This window comes from Thermobia domestica, chromosome 11 (genome assembly GCF_964235325.1).
Source record: "Thermobia domestica chromosome 11, izTheDome1.hap1.1, whole genome shotgun sequence".
Classification (NCBI taxonomy): Eukaryota; Metazoa; Arthropoda; class Insecta; order Zygentoma; family Lepismatidae; genus Thermobia; species Thermobia domestica.
In genome coordinates this window covers 99,443,776-99,459,094 of record NC_137464.1, presented here as the reverse complement: position 1 = coordinate 99,459,094, position 15,319 = coordinate 99,443,776, and the positions used below count along the sequence as shown (strand labels likewise).

Genomic DNA, 15,319 nt, shown 5'->3' with positions numbered 1-15,319 from the left:
TCCCACTAAGCCCACTTAAAATGTTAAAATCTTATTTTCTGTTTCGAACTACGGTAATTCTACGATTGTTCTCTTTTGTTTCAGGCACATAAGGCAACCATCTGGATGTGTAGACATTTACCTCAAAACAGAGAGATCTTCATGACTTGTGGCGGAACAGGAAGTCTCTGCTTATGGAAATAGTATGTATACATGAATTGCACTAGACATTTTTTTTTTTTTCATGCTTCGGAAATGAAAGTACATTTTCTTATGCAAATGAGGATGCTGAATATGAAAATGAAAATAAAAATGCTGAATTGGTTCGAGTTTAAGTGTAATCGACAGAAATATATGTTACGTAGTATTAACACTTTTTAGATTCTTGCATTTTCTATTTGGCCTTTCACTTAAGTAGCTATTGCTTCAATTTTGTTCATCCGAGTATCGTGGTTCATATGCCATTTGCTTCAGAATAAACCAAGCTTGCAAATGGTACTATGCGCGTGATGTATAAGAGGGAAATTTAAGGTAAAATTTGGAATTTCCCGTCCAAAAATCCTTTTTGTCAAATGTAGCACCCCACGGCCCCGGCTAAAGGCGCCCAAATATAATATACCTTTAAAACTACTGTAGTTTATACGTAATACATGTGCAAGTTTCATTGTAATATCTACAATAGTTGTGAGGGGACAAATATTTCTCAGTTCTGCTAGACAATACCAAATTTCATATGGGAAAAAGTGGGATATAAAATAAAAAGAATCCAAATAGTGCTATTTATTTGTGTATCATGACTTATACGTCATTCTCTTCAGAATAAAACAGGCTTTCAAATGGTACCATGAGAATGTGTGTGTGATGTACAAGAAAAGGGTAAATTGGAGTAAAATTGGGAATTTTCCATCCAAAAATATTATTTTTTCAAATGTAATGCGCCCTGGTGCGGCCCCAGCTACAGACACCAAAATACAATAACCTTGAAGCTACTGTGGTTCATATGCAATGCGTGTACCAAGTTTCATTGCAATATCTGCAATAATTATGAAGGAAAATATTTCTCAACCATACTTGACAATACCAAATTTTATATAGGGAAAAGTGAGATATAAGATAAAAATGTGATGTTCGTTCGTAAAGAGAGGAAAATGCGTTTTGTTATAACGTTAGACCCTCTACATACGAGATAAAAAAAATCACTTGACATATAGGTTATAGGGTATGATAATTGATTGAGTGTGTGTGTGCTTGGCACAGCGTGTGTTTCAAAGAATATAAAAGCGTCAATAAAAAATTAAAACTGTATACAATGAAAGTGATAAAACAACTTACATGGATATTACAAATGGCGCCTCTTTGCCTGTCTCGTGTATTATAGTTCTGGAACAACATCTCTAGCGATTGTCCAAGAATACTCGACAAGCGCAGACTTGCTCCAGTGGCCCTGATGTATCTATGACGGAGAAACGATAACTTGATAGAAATGCTTTCCATGTTCATCAATGACTGCTCCGCAATTTCTTCGTGCAACATATGCATTTTTAGTTTCAGATTACACCTCATTGCTTGATAGAAGATATTAGATGCTCCATCACTTCCTTTAGTTCTGAAACCGCTCGTTTCCCAAAACATTCGTCACCACTTTTCGGAAAGAATCCCACGCAATCTCCTTATCTTCTAACACTGCATCAAATTCGGGATCATTGAGGAGTTAGCGAATTTGAGGGCCCACAAAGATTCCCTACCTGATTTTAGTTTCAGCAATTTGTGGAAGTTTACGCAAAATATATTTGAAGAATAGTTTTAATGCGTCTATGAGTAGCCGCCATTTCCCGGGATTCGGGATTATCTTCTATGTTAAGTTTACTCATAAGATCAGTTACATTGTTACAACATACTACGTTACTTTCTACTGAAAATACTGTTCCAGGGGATTCTGACGGTTCAAAACACGGACACTTTTAGATCTTTAGAATAAGCTCCGCACTTCTTGAGTCTAGATGCCAGTAGCTCTGCGCCACTTTCTGACAACCCCAGGTAATTTAATTCAGGTTGAGTATCATATGGCGAATAAATAACGATATGTTGGTTTTGTGAAGTCAGGATCGGTGAAAGACGATGAATCTGCAACAGCATTTAGCAACCTGGGTCGACTTTGTCCGCCTTTTACTCTTCATCGGATGAAACACTGGAGTAAGGTACGGGAGTGGAACCTTTAGTTCTTCAGAATGTGGCACAGTGACGAACATCTTAAGGAATATTTGGATAAGTAGTAGTCCACTTTGTCTGCTGTCTCCATATCATTGGAACTGCAAATGACATGCATGGCCTTTATCCATGTAGCCAGTCCCGTAAGTTTGTAGAACAAGTATTACAAGAAATATGTGATGCCCACTTCTTGTCCATATCTCCCACTTTACAGCCAAAGTACAAGTGATACGCTTTCTTTATGATAGGCGTGAATTCCACTTTTCGTTTCACTTCGTTAAAAACAACAATTTGCTCTGCACTGTAAACACATTTACGCGACATATTTTTCTCGGTACATTCATAGAACAATAAATAATAATAATAAAAATAACAGCACCCAATGCCTCACCACAACCACGAACACGTCCGGGATGGCCAATTGAAACTACAAAAGAACCTTATACAACACGTTTTCTCTGGCAAACTCTTCAGTACAAACTAAACCGTGATGGGGTTAATGTTTCTTTTTCAGCAATGAAGTGCGAGTAATAAGGATAACCACAGACGTACGCAGGAATTTTTATTTCGGGAGGGTCCTAAACTTTTCGGGGGGTCCAAATACAATTTGAGGTTAAATTATATTAAAATTTGTAAAATTGCACCTGCAATTAGACTAAATTTACAAAAAAGTCGAAATCTGGAGGGGTCATGAGCCGCAGGACCCACTCTCTGCGTACGTCCCTGAGGATAAAAATGGAACTAACCGTCAAACAATGGAAGTTTATTGAAATAAGCAGACAGCTCTTGTTGCCACGAACCCTTAATTTGCTCACCAGAACACATCCAGTGATAATGTATTTCTTTGAAACACGAACCAATCTTCAAAAACTAATTTGATATTCGTTTTCAGCATCCTAAAATTAGTAAGAATTGGTTATTTTTATCTCCGAAGCATTTTCACTGTTGACGAGTGTTGCTAATGAAATGTTGATTCTTTGAGGTTGGCAATGTGTTGAACAAATTTCAAACTCACTATTCAATGTATCAAAATTACACCTACGATGTTTCGGAGCGTAGAAATAAATAAATAGGAAAATGAAATTGGAAAGTACTTGTAAAAGTACATATTGGTCCAATGATTTAAGAAAATATTCCTACCTATAGTACCGATAATTAGAAAATAGTATGTTCACAAAGTTTTCTGTTCATGTGGCGAAACTTACATTGGAAAAACTAAAAAGAACTTTGCCACGAGACTTAGAAAGCACATTTAGAACATATGGATTCCCAGGTTTGGGGCTTTCCCAGCATTTGAAACTCAGTGATTTGCTTGATGTAAACGGAAATCAAGATCTTGCAAAACTCCAATATTATTATTATTATTTTTAAATCATAAAATTAAAGAACCCATAATTGAATGTAGATTTGGATAAAAGTTAGAACACAGTTCTGAATTTGTTGAGAAAACAACCTAAAAGAGACTGTAGGAAGGATGGAACCTAGAAATTTGCTACAAGAACAAAAGTTATTGACAGAAACGTGATGCATAAACATTAGAAACTTTTTTTCAACTGGAATTACAACTAATAACAACAGAAGCTCAACACTCACCTAGGTATTCGAATAACAATCCATTCTCAAAAATATCAGCTATAAAGTTTTGCCATCATCAGTGCGTTTTTTTTTTTTTTTTTTTTTTACCTTATGCTCGAAGAACTATGTTTTTTATTATTATTGATACGATCGTAGTATTTCATTAGGTAATTTATGGAATTACGAGTTTCTTTTTGAATTACCAGACCTATTGTACACTACGTCATTCTACTATTACCTCTTAATTTTCTTTTCCTATTTATTTCTTCCATCTCTCTAAAGAACCGCTACGCTCCGGAACGTCGTAAGTGCACCTTCGATACTTTTTTTTTTTTTTTAAATAATGTTAAGTGGTTCTTTTATTTTGTTTTACGTACTTCTGGAATGCTGAAATTGTTAAGAAAGAGGCCTGCTACTGAATATTTACTAACCGTGCACTAATTTAGATTCAGTGCAGAGACCATCATGCAAGATCGCCTCGCTACAATAGGACCTTCCTACAACACAATGTCATCTCCAATAAGGCCGAACTATACAATTATGCCTTAGAGAATGTGGAAATAGAGAAGCTCTTTCCCTCACCTCTTCTTCTTAAACTTTCACAACTTTATTAACTCGTCTTCTTTGAAACACCTCATACTTTTCAGTGACATGTCAGAAATGCACAAGTTTCCTTGTAAACAGTTTCAATTGAACCATTCAACATCTCATCATAAAGATAACATACATTTCATATTCCGGAAGTTGTAGTTCTTCTATCCCATTGATATCCTTAAATGCAGCCGTTTATGTTGGAAAAGCTCTAATTTATCTTAACACTCAGATACCCCAATACTTCTACCAAAGCACAGCCTATCACAATATAAAGGGTGCGGAAGAATTCCTGTCACATATTACAAACGCAAGTTATTAGGAAAAACCATGATAATATTTGAAAGAAAACTAATGAGGACAGAAACATTTTCTTGGAAGGAAACCATTAATGTATTAGTGCATCGATCCCATGGTCACCCACTTTGTAAAGGTCACTTTTGAAGGTTGATTTTTTTTTTTTTTAATGTTTGGCTGCTAGTCTTGAAAATGCGTGTCCAGGCACGTTTGAAAGCTACTAGGTCTGGTGTGAAATTCTTGTCACTGTGCCAGTATGCATGCTTGCACAGTCTCTAGAACTTTTCGTTTGGACGTAAAAAGGAGACATTCAGTGAATTTTTCTCTTTAGGCACAAATGCAATATTGTGGTACTTCAAAAGGAGTTGCCTTGCATCTCTATCAGGAAAATATTTGATCTCCTTTTGTCTATACGTGGGAAGTAGAGTACTAATGGGGTTGAACTATTAAAAAAAAAAAGTTTCAAATTTCAATCTTATATATAAAAGAGAACGCACAAATCCTTTGTTCCCTCATCACGCTAATACGGCTGAACCAATTTCTTTCATTTTTGGGGGGTTATTAGGATTTGGACCCTAGATGGTTTTTATCATATCACTTTAATTTTTAATTACCAGTGTCTTGAGATAATTGACCATTCAAGTGTCCATAACGTACAAATCCTTTGTTAGTTCATCATAGGTAAAAATAAACGTATTTATATGCAACCCGCATGACCGTGTCACTCGGCGGGTTAACATAAATGACAGGCGATATAATGTTAACATTTACTGCAATCTACTATGGTTTTTATCATATCACTTGAAAGCGAAAAAGTAAAAATTATCTAAGTAACAAAGTTTATTGCGTTCCGGGGTGACCGCAGCGAAGCGGGGCGGGTTAACATAAATGACAGGCGATATAATGTTAACATTTACTGCAATCTTCTATGGTTTTTATCATATCACTTGAAAGCGAAAAAGTAAAAATTATCTAAGTAACAAAGTTTATTGCGTTCCGGGGTGACCGCAGCGAAGCGGGGTGAACGCTGCTAGTTCTACATATTTTCTTTTCTTCTTGTGCTTACTTTCTCCCTAGAAAATAAAATTCGAAACATTTACCGGAAGCAAAGGAACAAAGATCTTCTTTCATTTTTCCTTCTATGGCCGATTTACTGTAGGGAGGAAAGATTAAAAAAAAAAAAAGATTCCCTAATGTCATGCGCAAGTGACTCGTCGAAAGAACAGACGAAAACAGGAGGAGGGTGCCAAATGTCAAAAAGGGCCACGAATGATATCTTTGAAGTAGGTCTTGCATTCAAGAACTCTTAAATGATGAATGGATCACTGATGACATCATCCTGAACAATGGCCTTGCCACACCAGAAATTTGCAGAAAACTTCCTACGTTTCACTTTGAAGTCAACAGGAATGTTAATACCCGGAATATCATTCCAAAATCCTTTATCTGGTTTCCTTTATGTTGGATCTCACGGTACGTAAGTTTCGTCATCCGCTATGATAAATTTCACTAGCTGCTTGTAGTGCCATTTCCAGAAACGTTTTGCACTTGTACCTTGATCCTTTGTATACTATAGGACAGGTTGTTTAGTCTTTGTTGCGATACTAACATCTTTTTTTGAGACACGTACATTGACTTTTGATAGTACTTCATGAGCAATCACTTCAACTTTGCCACATTATGCACAGTCTTCACCGCAGGAATTCACTCTGATAGTTGCTTGTACATAACATCTTAAGTCTCACGATATTGCTGCGATGCTCTGTAGAAGGTCCGAACATTCATTTCTTGGTGTCATGTTCATTGACCAGGAAAAGCTTAATGATTTCGTGTCACTTAATATTGTTTGCCATTGTTTTTATTTTGGCACTACACAAACACTTTGCACACGTGCAGTCGCTTTGGTGTTTCTTCACAACTGCCCAAACAACTACACCCGTACGAGCGACCACTTTGTAACAGGAGTTCCTGCGCACTCTTTATTCGACTACATATTTCGCGTAATAGCCCTGTAAATTTAGGATTTTATGTGAAAATAATTCATAATTAGCTGAAAATTTCAGGATTAGTTCCTCTTTACATGCAGAACGAATCCTGAAAAGTCCCCTAATTTTCCATGTCCGCTTTCCTCCAAAATGGCGGATCCAAGATGGCCGCCAAGCACTTTTGCCTTGTTTGATGATTTTCCACATATCTAAGTTAAGAATAAACATATTTCAATTATGAAAAAAACGTGTCTACTCTACAAGAATTACTACTTCAATAATACCATAAAATGGCCAATAAAACAATTCCATATGTGTATGTATTAATTTTATTGATGCCGAAAGGCAACATTTTTGTGCTCTTTAGTTTTAGCTGAACTTATAAGTTGGGTACATTTATAAATCGACAAAAATGTTATTAAAATGTTTCTTGTAGGTTTTTTTTTTAAATTTTATTTTATTTATTTTTTTTTTACAGTTCGTACACGAAAAATATTAGCTAGGCATTCATCATCATCATCATTATCATCATCATCATCGAAACCATTAGAGGGAGGAGCTGCATTTTTACAGATCTCCCCTAAGCAAAAGGTACAAAACTTTATACACTGCATATTTGCCCTTTTGCGTTGGCATATTTCGTCACAGTCCCTTCTTGCTGTTATTTTCCAGTCACAAAATATTAGTGCTAGAAGTTCTTCGGAAGCTGCGAGAAGCGTTGAAGGCACTGGGTTCAGTCTATCTTCCTTCATGAACCATCCTCATTCAGTAGGGTCCAGGTTGTTCCCTAGCCACTGCTGGATTTGGAGATAAAACCGAAGTGAATGTTGTGAAGCTGCTGCACTTGTTGGTGGAAGAGTTGCCAAATTAAATTTGGAACAGTTTTGATTACTTCCTTATTGTACCGGATGTATCGCAGGTCGTCCAGAGAATTAATTTGTTTTCCTTCAAAAAGATGTTTCATAAATGTTTCTCTACTTTCAGTTATCTTTTGATGATGAAGCTGAGAAATGTTGAACTGTGAAATTAAAGAACCCAGTTCGTCATTTTGCTTTATCAACTTGAAAACTTTAGATTTCCCCTTTCTGTATTGTGGGCGTAGTGTCACATCCAGTGACTGTGTGCAGGAGAAGGACGTCCTTTATCGTCCCAGAGCTTCTTGTGTTCTGGTTATGTCGTAACATTTTCCATCGTAGTTAGTTGATAGGGGTCGTAAAAATATACAGTGATGTTCCTGGGATACCTACTGCAATTAGAATTGTAAGCAGATCTGTATCAGTACGTATTACTGCAACTGATCTGGCACTGGATTGACTTTCATTTACTGCAATTGGTCAGATTAGTGTATCTGCGTCTCTATCCGCTTGCATAACAGTTATTCCTTCAGATTGGAAATAATCCATCATCATTTGAATGAGTCTTGATTTGTTCTCTGAATTTCGCAAAATATTAGCTTCTTTAGTCGGTGCCATCATGGTTTCGTCAAAGGCAATACTCGCAGACATTTTGACATCGTCCTTCTTTGCCCCTCCACACTTTTAGTTGATAAAGCGCAGGTGTATCTATATATAAAAAAAAATACTGCCTTACATGGCGAGAAGCGTCTCTACACAAATCTAACATATTTCAGGCTTATATCTCTGTAGGTGTGAGATTCACTCCAAGCCAATGCGTGCAGAAGAAATCCTCCGTCTACAATGAACAAGTCGGTTGATGGTACCTTAACACACGGCTGAACCGATTCAATGATAGCTGCTAAAGCTGATTTTGGTTCTTCCTCAAGGAAACATCATCAAAGAGCGAGGGTGGTTGAGCAACTTGTTCATATTTGAGATGATTTCGTAAATTTTCATTTGACTTGAGCACAGCAGCAATCCTGATAAACAGTTGCGAAGGATTGAAACTACCCTTTCATTCCTGATCATCAATGTATTGCTCGTGGCAGATATTGGCATAACTCCTTTTCTCCCCTCTGAAAGGAACCTCCTGCGACAGAGGATAGGAGTTTTTCACGAACTTCTTTTGCACTGTCACAATTCGTTTTATCATCAGCAACCAACCCGGTAGCTATATTTATCAATAAGTGCTTAAGGCAATTATCGTTGCAACAATTGTGAAGCAGTAAACAATTAGATAGCTTTGTCAGATAAGAGTTATCTCGTGACTGTCTGGATGACCGAAATTCAACATGTTCTGAGGATACAAACAGTTTTTCACAGGTCTTCCAAAACTTCTGATATTTTCATGTTTGTAGGACATGAGGAAATCCATCTTGATAAAGCAGAATCAGCCATTTTTCGACCTTGTGTTACTTTCATGGATTTCATAAGACATTCGTTTATTATCATATCTGGCGATACTCCACTCCATACTTTGTCTTTTCTTCGAATAGTAAAATAACTTTTAATAAAATTTCTGAATTCAGCGTTGTCCATTTTTCCATTCAACTCCTCCATTTGCTGCACATATAAATGGGCACATTTGGCTTAAAAATATGACCTGCTGCGTGAAAGTAAGGCATCATTGATTTAAAGAAAATAAATGTAGTTCCCAGTCCAAAACTCGATCTGCTTGAATGTAGACAAGGATACGTTTGACATCTTCCATACACTGTAACCGCAATCTTTCAGCTCTCGTTAAGTTTTCATTTTCTGCAGTCTTTTCAACAATATCGGTTAGTTGTTTGACTATAATAATTCTGTATTGTTTACAATCAATGTTATTCTTATGGGAAATTAAAGAAAATACATTTTTGCTTGCAGTTCAGTCACAGTTTGTTCACACCTGACGCAGTTTTCACTGGAATATACACGAAACAATCATAGGTGATAATATATTGTAGACACCACAGAAAGCTTGGAAACCACAAAAAAAAATTCAACTTATCGCGGAGCGCTTCTTGAACAAGTACAAAACGGAGCCTGTTTTACTAGAATAGATATCACGATGTAAACAGTGACGGAACTGCAATGTGGGTTGGGAGGGGGTTGCATTGTTTTTTGAATCTATTTCATTTATGTTGTTTAATGTTGTTTAGGAAGCCCTTCAATCAGAATTGACATATAAAAAAGTAACGTAGAAATATTCATATTTATCTATCAAGTACCAAGCGCACACAAAATCCACTTTGAGATCACAATGACCGTTTGAGTAAGAATTAAATGTCAGCCATTTTTGAGCGGAACTTCACTATTTTAAACATTTGTCCGAAAATAAAAATACAAAGAGCTTTCGAATCACTTCTTACAATTTGAAAATTGTTTCAAAGTTACGAAGCTAAACAGATTAGCATTAAATTGTAAACCAGAAAAGTTTCGTATTTTCACGTTAAATATCAATTTATACTAGGCCTACAGCTCGTTTACAATTCTTCTATTGGGTAAATATAGGTTTAAATTACAACAGTTACCCTTGCAGAGTACACAAGTTTTTACACAATCGAAAAAAATTTTTTTTTTTTTTTTTACTAAGATATGGAGGAAAACCCCACTAGGACGAGTATAGCTTGGTGGCCATCTTTGATCCGCCATTTTGGATGGAAGCGGACATTGAAAATTAAAGGGGACTTTTCAGGATTCGTTCTACACATCTCTAGAAGCTAAGCCTGCAAATTTCAGCTAATTATGAATTTATTTCACATCCACCCTATTTTTGGCCTAAATTTACTGGGCTACTAAATATTCTCAAAGTCCAACGTCCCGCAGAAGGAACTGGATGACGCATTATCACGGTGCCTGTATTCTTGATCTTAATCCTGTATGTGCCACACTCTGTTAAAATATTATTTTATTTAGTGAAGTAGTCGGTAAGGCATCTACTTATCAACCGTGTTCGATTTTCAGTGAAAGAATAATTTATTCTCTTGTTCTACATCTCCAAATGCGACTGAAAGGCTCATTTAACTTGTCAAATCGATCTTAATTTTCTTCGCATTTTTCTCTTACTATGTGATAAAGCATAAGCGCAAACGCTTAGGACATATTTATTTTTCTTTCTGCTAAGTTTCTTCTGAAATGTTTGTTCCAACAACCTTCCCCTTCCATTTTATATATATGCCTCAAAATAGAACAGAATAGGAATAGAAGGTACTTACGTGAAGAAAGTTTATAAACACATGGTTTTGTTCATAACTCTCATGATTGTATGTACATTTTATTTCTACTTCACAGTGTATTCAAAAAGTGTTTCCACAGTTGATGTAGGAAATATTTAAACAAACTTTTGTTCTTATGTTATTTGTGCTGTTTGTGGTGGACAATATCGTGTTGGTGGGTTTTCGTGGATTATTCCGTTTTTCCCACATTCTCATTCCACCAATTATTCCATCGTCATTCACTTGCTTTCATTATCCGCCTCTCTCACGTTAAACTGAAAGATTTCATTAAAAAATATATTTGTGCGAATATCTGGCATAGACACTTGATATTATTTTGCTCTAATTATGTCTAACTGAGCGCTCGCTTCACAGATATGTCCCTGTTATATATCTGTCTTCTTTTCCTTGTCTTTATTATCTGATGAAAGAGCTTATCCTCCCCCTATTCAAGTCATATTTTTCCTTCTTTTACTCTTTCTTTCATTTATGGAAGAAGCTTAATTTATTTTGTGTTGTATGATAGGATAAAGAATGCTAAAGACAGAAATCTGAGTGAAATATCAGAAGTGGAGGCGAAGGGATTATGACCAGCAGAAAATCATTATAGTGAAACTTGTAGAAATAAGTGGCAAGATGCAGAGAAAAACGTGGAATAAATGAGTCACGTAGAAAACAAAAGCAGCGTAAATAAAGAAAGTTAGGGAAAAATGAACAAATAACGGACGAAAGTAGACAAGGCCAACGCCATCTTTATTAGAAAATGAAAAGGACTAAAAAAGCAGACACAATAAATTCACAAGCGGCATTATTTATCCTGTATGGCCATGTTTTGTTTTCATTACGTAAGCCTTTTCCTCATCTAGGAAAATCTTTCTTTCGTTGTGCGTAATATTTTAATTTCATGCTTTATTTTAGGGGCAAATATCTGTAGTTCTAGATATGTCGTTTAGATTAGAAAGTTATCGCTATGAATAAAGGTTATTTAATAATACGAAATGCATTATTTTATCTTATTTCAGCAAATATCCTGAAAATCGCGTGTCAAGAGATGGTAGTGGTAGACCGATGGGAGTTCCTGGTAGTGTAGACTTACTTCAGAATTGTACCCTATCTTCGCAGCCCATTTCCAGTTTCGACTGGAGTGCTGATAAACAAGGATTGGCTGTATGCACAGGTTTTGATGAATCAATTCGAATACTAATTGTAACGAAGTTAAACTTATACTGATACGATAAACATAAATTGTCCTCCGCAGATTTTTTCTACGTGTTACGTGTTCTTATATATTCTGTGTTTACTTGTCAGTGCGTTGTCATGTTATCAAGTGCATTTACTTGTTTACGATTAGACGCATTAATGCTGGTTTCTTCAGCTACCTTGTATTTGAGTAACACTTAAAGAACTATTGTAATGCTATGTTTTAAATAGCACAACAAAAATAAATAAACTTTAAATAAAAAAAAAATTGAATGAATGTTTTATTAAAAGTTTGTAAGCCTATTTAACATATAGGTATGCCTTTAGTGTTGATATATATATATATATATATAAAATTCTTCAGGTAAATTAATACACTTAATTAGAGAAACTCCTACCTTTTCTCTGAACAACTTTTAAAATATCTTGGAAGTATTTGGTAGAACTCAATATTCTTTCTATAGTATTAAAAAGTCATACTGTAGATGATCTTATGAAGCGATATTAGGGTGTCTACTAAAATTTCAAAGTGAAATTTCGTGACCTTTTCTTTCCCAAACCATAAAATTTAGTAACATTCTCAAGAGCGAATTTAGGTACGAATTGGGCCGAATTTTCATGCATGCGATAGAAGCGTGCTTTGCTTGCGATTCGGTAGCGTCTAAAGCCGACTATAGGCATTTTTGGTAGTGAATTTTGACATTTCATAGAACAAAATTTTCCAGTCTACACTTATTTTTGTAGAGATTAAAAAAATCGTGACCCAAAATCTAAATTTTCCTGATTTTCGTGACCGTTTTCTGATTTCGTGACTTTTTCATGACTTTGGTGACCGATAGACACCCTGGATATGGAATATTAAAATTGAACGTGACCGTGTTTAAGCATAATTTTTACTTATTTATTTATTTTTTGACATGACCGATAGACACCCTGGATATGGAATATTAAAATTGAATGTGACCGTTTAAGCATAATTTCTACCTATTTATTTATTTTTTTGACAAGTATAGTACTCTCTACATACATTATAAATCACATAATGCAAAATAACGATTACATATGTTGATTTAGAAGATAAATATCACTCAATCGTTAATAATATTCGATTATATTATAATGTTTGGAAAGAAAAAATATTTAATACAAAATACAATTTTGTAAACAGTTTGATTAATTGAGGTTTTAATATAACATAGTGATAAACATTACAGATTTTATTTTTACGTACCTTGTATATACAATAAAATAAAAAATCTTTATCTTCCTTGTTGCGTTTCGGCTACTTTTCCTTCTGTGGATTTCATCAGAGGGCCGAAATTCCTTAGGATAAAACTTGAGCTTCTCTTCCTGTTGCGTGCTATTTTTTTTTTTTTTTTTTTTTAATCTATACAGGTTCAGTGCATCTTTATAATTACTTATCGAGTGTATCAAGCACAGTTAACTCAAATTACCCACCTCGTAGTGTCTCTTTCAATTTTTCTTCTACTCCATATTTCAAGTGAATCAAGAAAAAAAGAAGAAATCTTTACTCTATTGGGAAAGGTAGGTGACCGGAAATATCGATAAAATTTTACGAAATATTATTTAATTACACTGTTGAGAGACACGAAGACAGTGGGAAGAAAACAATCTTTGAAAAAAAAAAAAAAAAAAAAAAAGAGCTATCGTGTATCTCCTGAGGAAGAGTGGCCGAATGACGCTTGAAATATACTAAAGAAGGAAAGTTGGAAGAATACTACAAACTGAGTAATTTAAGTGTTTTTCTTTCTATTCGACCTAAAATATAAATTGTTGAGAGAAAAATCTTTGAGTTTTACGTCCCATGGTTATGCCGGTTAGGATAAAGGAGACGGTGATGATGAGAAATAAATGAAATGAAGAAAGTGGGAGGAAACGGGAGAACCCCGAGAAAACCCACGAGCACGATGTTTGTCCACCACAAAGTCCACACGGCGCGAGCTGGGATCGAACCAGGGACCCCAAGCACCGGAGGTGAACGCTCTACCACTGAGCCACCGCGCCCCCCAAATTGTTGAGAGAACACTGAAAGAAAATTACTAAATTGTCACTTCGAATACATGGACAATGTGTTTCTAATAAATGCCTGTTTATCACAAATCACATTACCCATGTGTTCATAGTGACAATTTAGTAACAGTTTTCAGCGTTTTCACAATTTTAGGTCCAATATATAATAAACCTGTATACAATTTAGAATATTAGCACACAAGGGGAGAAACTCCAGTTTTACCTGAAGGAATTTCGTTCCTCTGACGAAACCCACAAAAAAAGGAGGGTGAAACGTGAAAGAAATGAAATAAATTCACGCAACAAAAGGATTAGGATTAGGAATTAGATATCTAGGCTTTCGGTTATCTATGGTCATGTTAGCGCGTCCGTGTTACACATATGAGGGATGACGTCCCAGAGCGATCACATTGCCCGGGAAATTGGAAGGGTAGGACTGTTATGTACCATCCCGGCATTTGCCTGGTGTGAATGAAGAAAACCTGGAAAAAACCTCACTTAGGATGGCTGGCCTGAGAAACTGTTACACCTTTTCGACCCGTGTCCCCACCGGAATCGAACCCAGGACTGCCCGCACCACAAGAAAGATTAAATTAAAATAAAATAAAACTCATTATATAGTGATAGGCATTTAATACCACAAAGAAATAAGAAACTCGTAGCTTTTCCATCTTTAGATTGCTGTTCTCGATTCTCTGCCCTCTACAACTCCTAAGTAGTTATTTAGCGGCTAGCGCGTCTGTCTTTGGTGGCCATAATCCTGGGTTTGATTCACAAGGAAAGAGCACCAAAAATAATAATAATAATAATTTTACAATTATTCAATTTAATTAATTCGTCTCCTTTTGCCTAACGGACATAACCGATAGCCTTTAAAGTTAAAAAAAAAATCATTTTTTCATTTCAGTACAAACTATACGAGATATACAAACACTGAATGTCTGTGCCTTGTACAATTTTAATTTTATTAAACATCTGAATCGGTTAATAACTTAAAAAGTTAGTATTTAAGAAAACTCACATCGTCATATTTTATAGAAAATTTACATATTGCAAAATAAATATTAATTCTCGATACATGTTTCTACATACAAATAATACACTGTTTGCATTAAATTATGATTGATATTACTCTGAACCAAAAGTCATGTCATGACACATTAATCTTCGTCTCAATTTTAGTTTTTTTAAAAAAAAATAATAAGTTATAGGATAGGATAGTTACAAAATTAGCTCTTGTCTAGTATACAAGAATACATTCAATCTTATATTTTCTACAAACTACGTTAATAACAGCTAATATATTTACAGTTTCATGTAGTCAAAGATTACGATTTAACTTCGAAATATTTACATTATG

At 35.3% G+C, this 15,319-nt stretch overlaps 1 protein-coding gene across 2 annotated transcripts in view; it reads left to right on the top strand.

Annotated features, from left to right (window-relative positions):
• Window positions 1–12,196, top strand: part of Wdr92 (dynein axonemal assembly factor 10) — an 81,307-nt gene extending 69,111 nt beyond the window's left edge. For both annotated transcript variants that reach the window (XM_081730872.1, XM_081730871.1), the window contains 2 exons: window positions 85–182; window positions 11,751–12,196. In XM_081730872.1, coding sequence (XP_081586998.1) covers window positions 85–182; window positions 11,751–11,958 — 306 coding nt within the window. In that variant the 3' untranslated portion in view covers window positions 11,959–12,196. The remainder of the gene's footprint in view (window positions 1–84; window positions 183–11,750) is intronic.
• The last annotated feature ends 3,123 nt before the right edge of the window (window positions 12,197–15,319 follow it).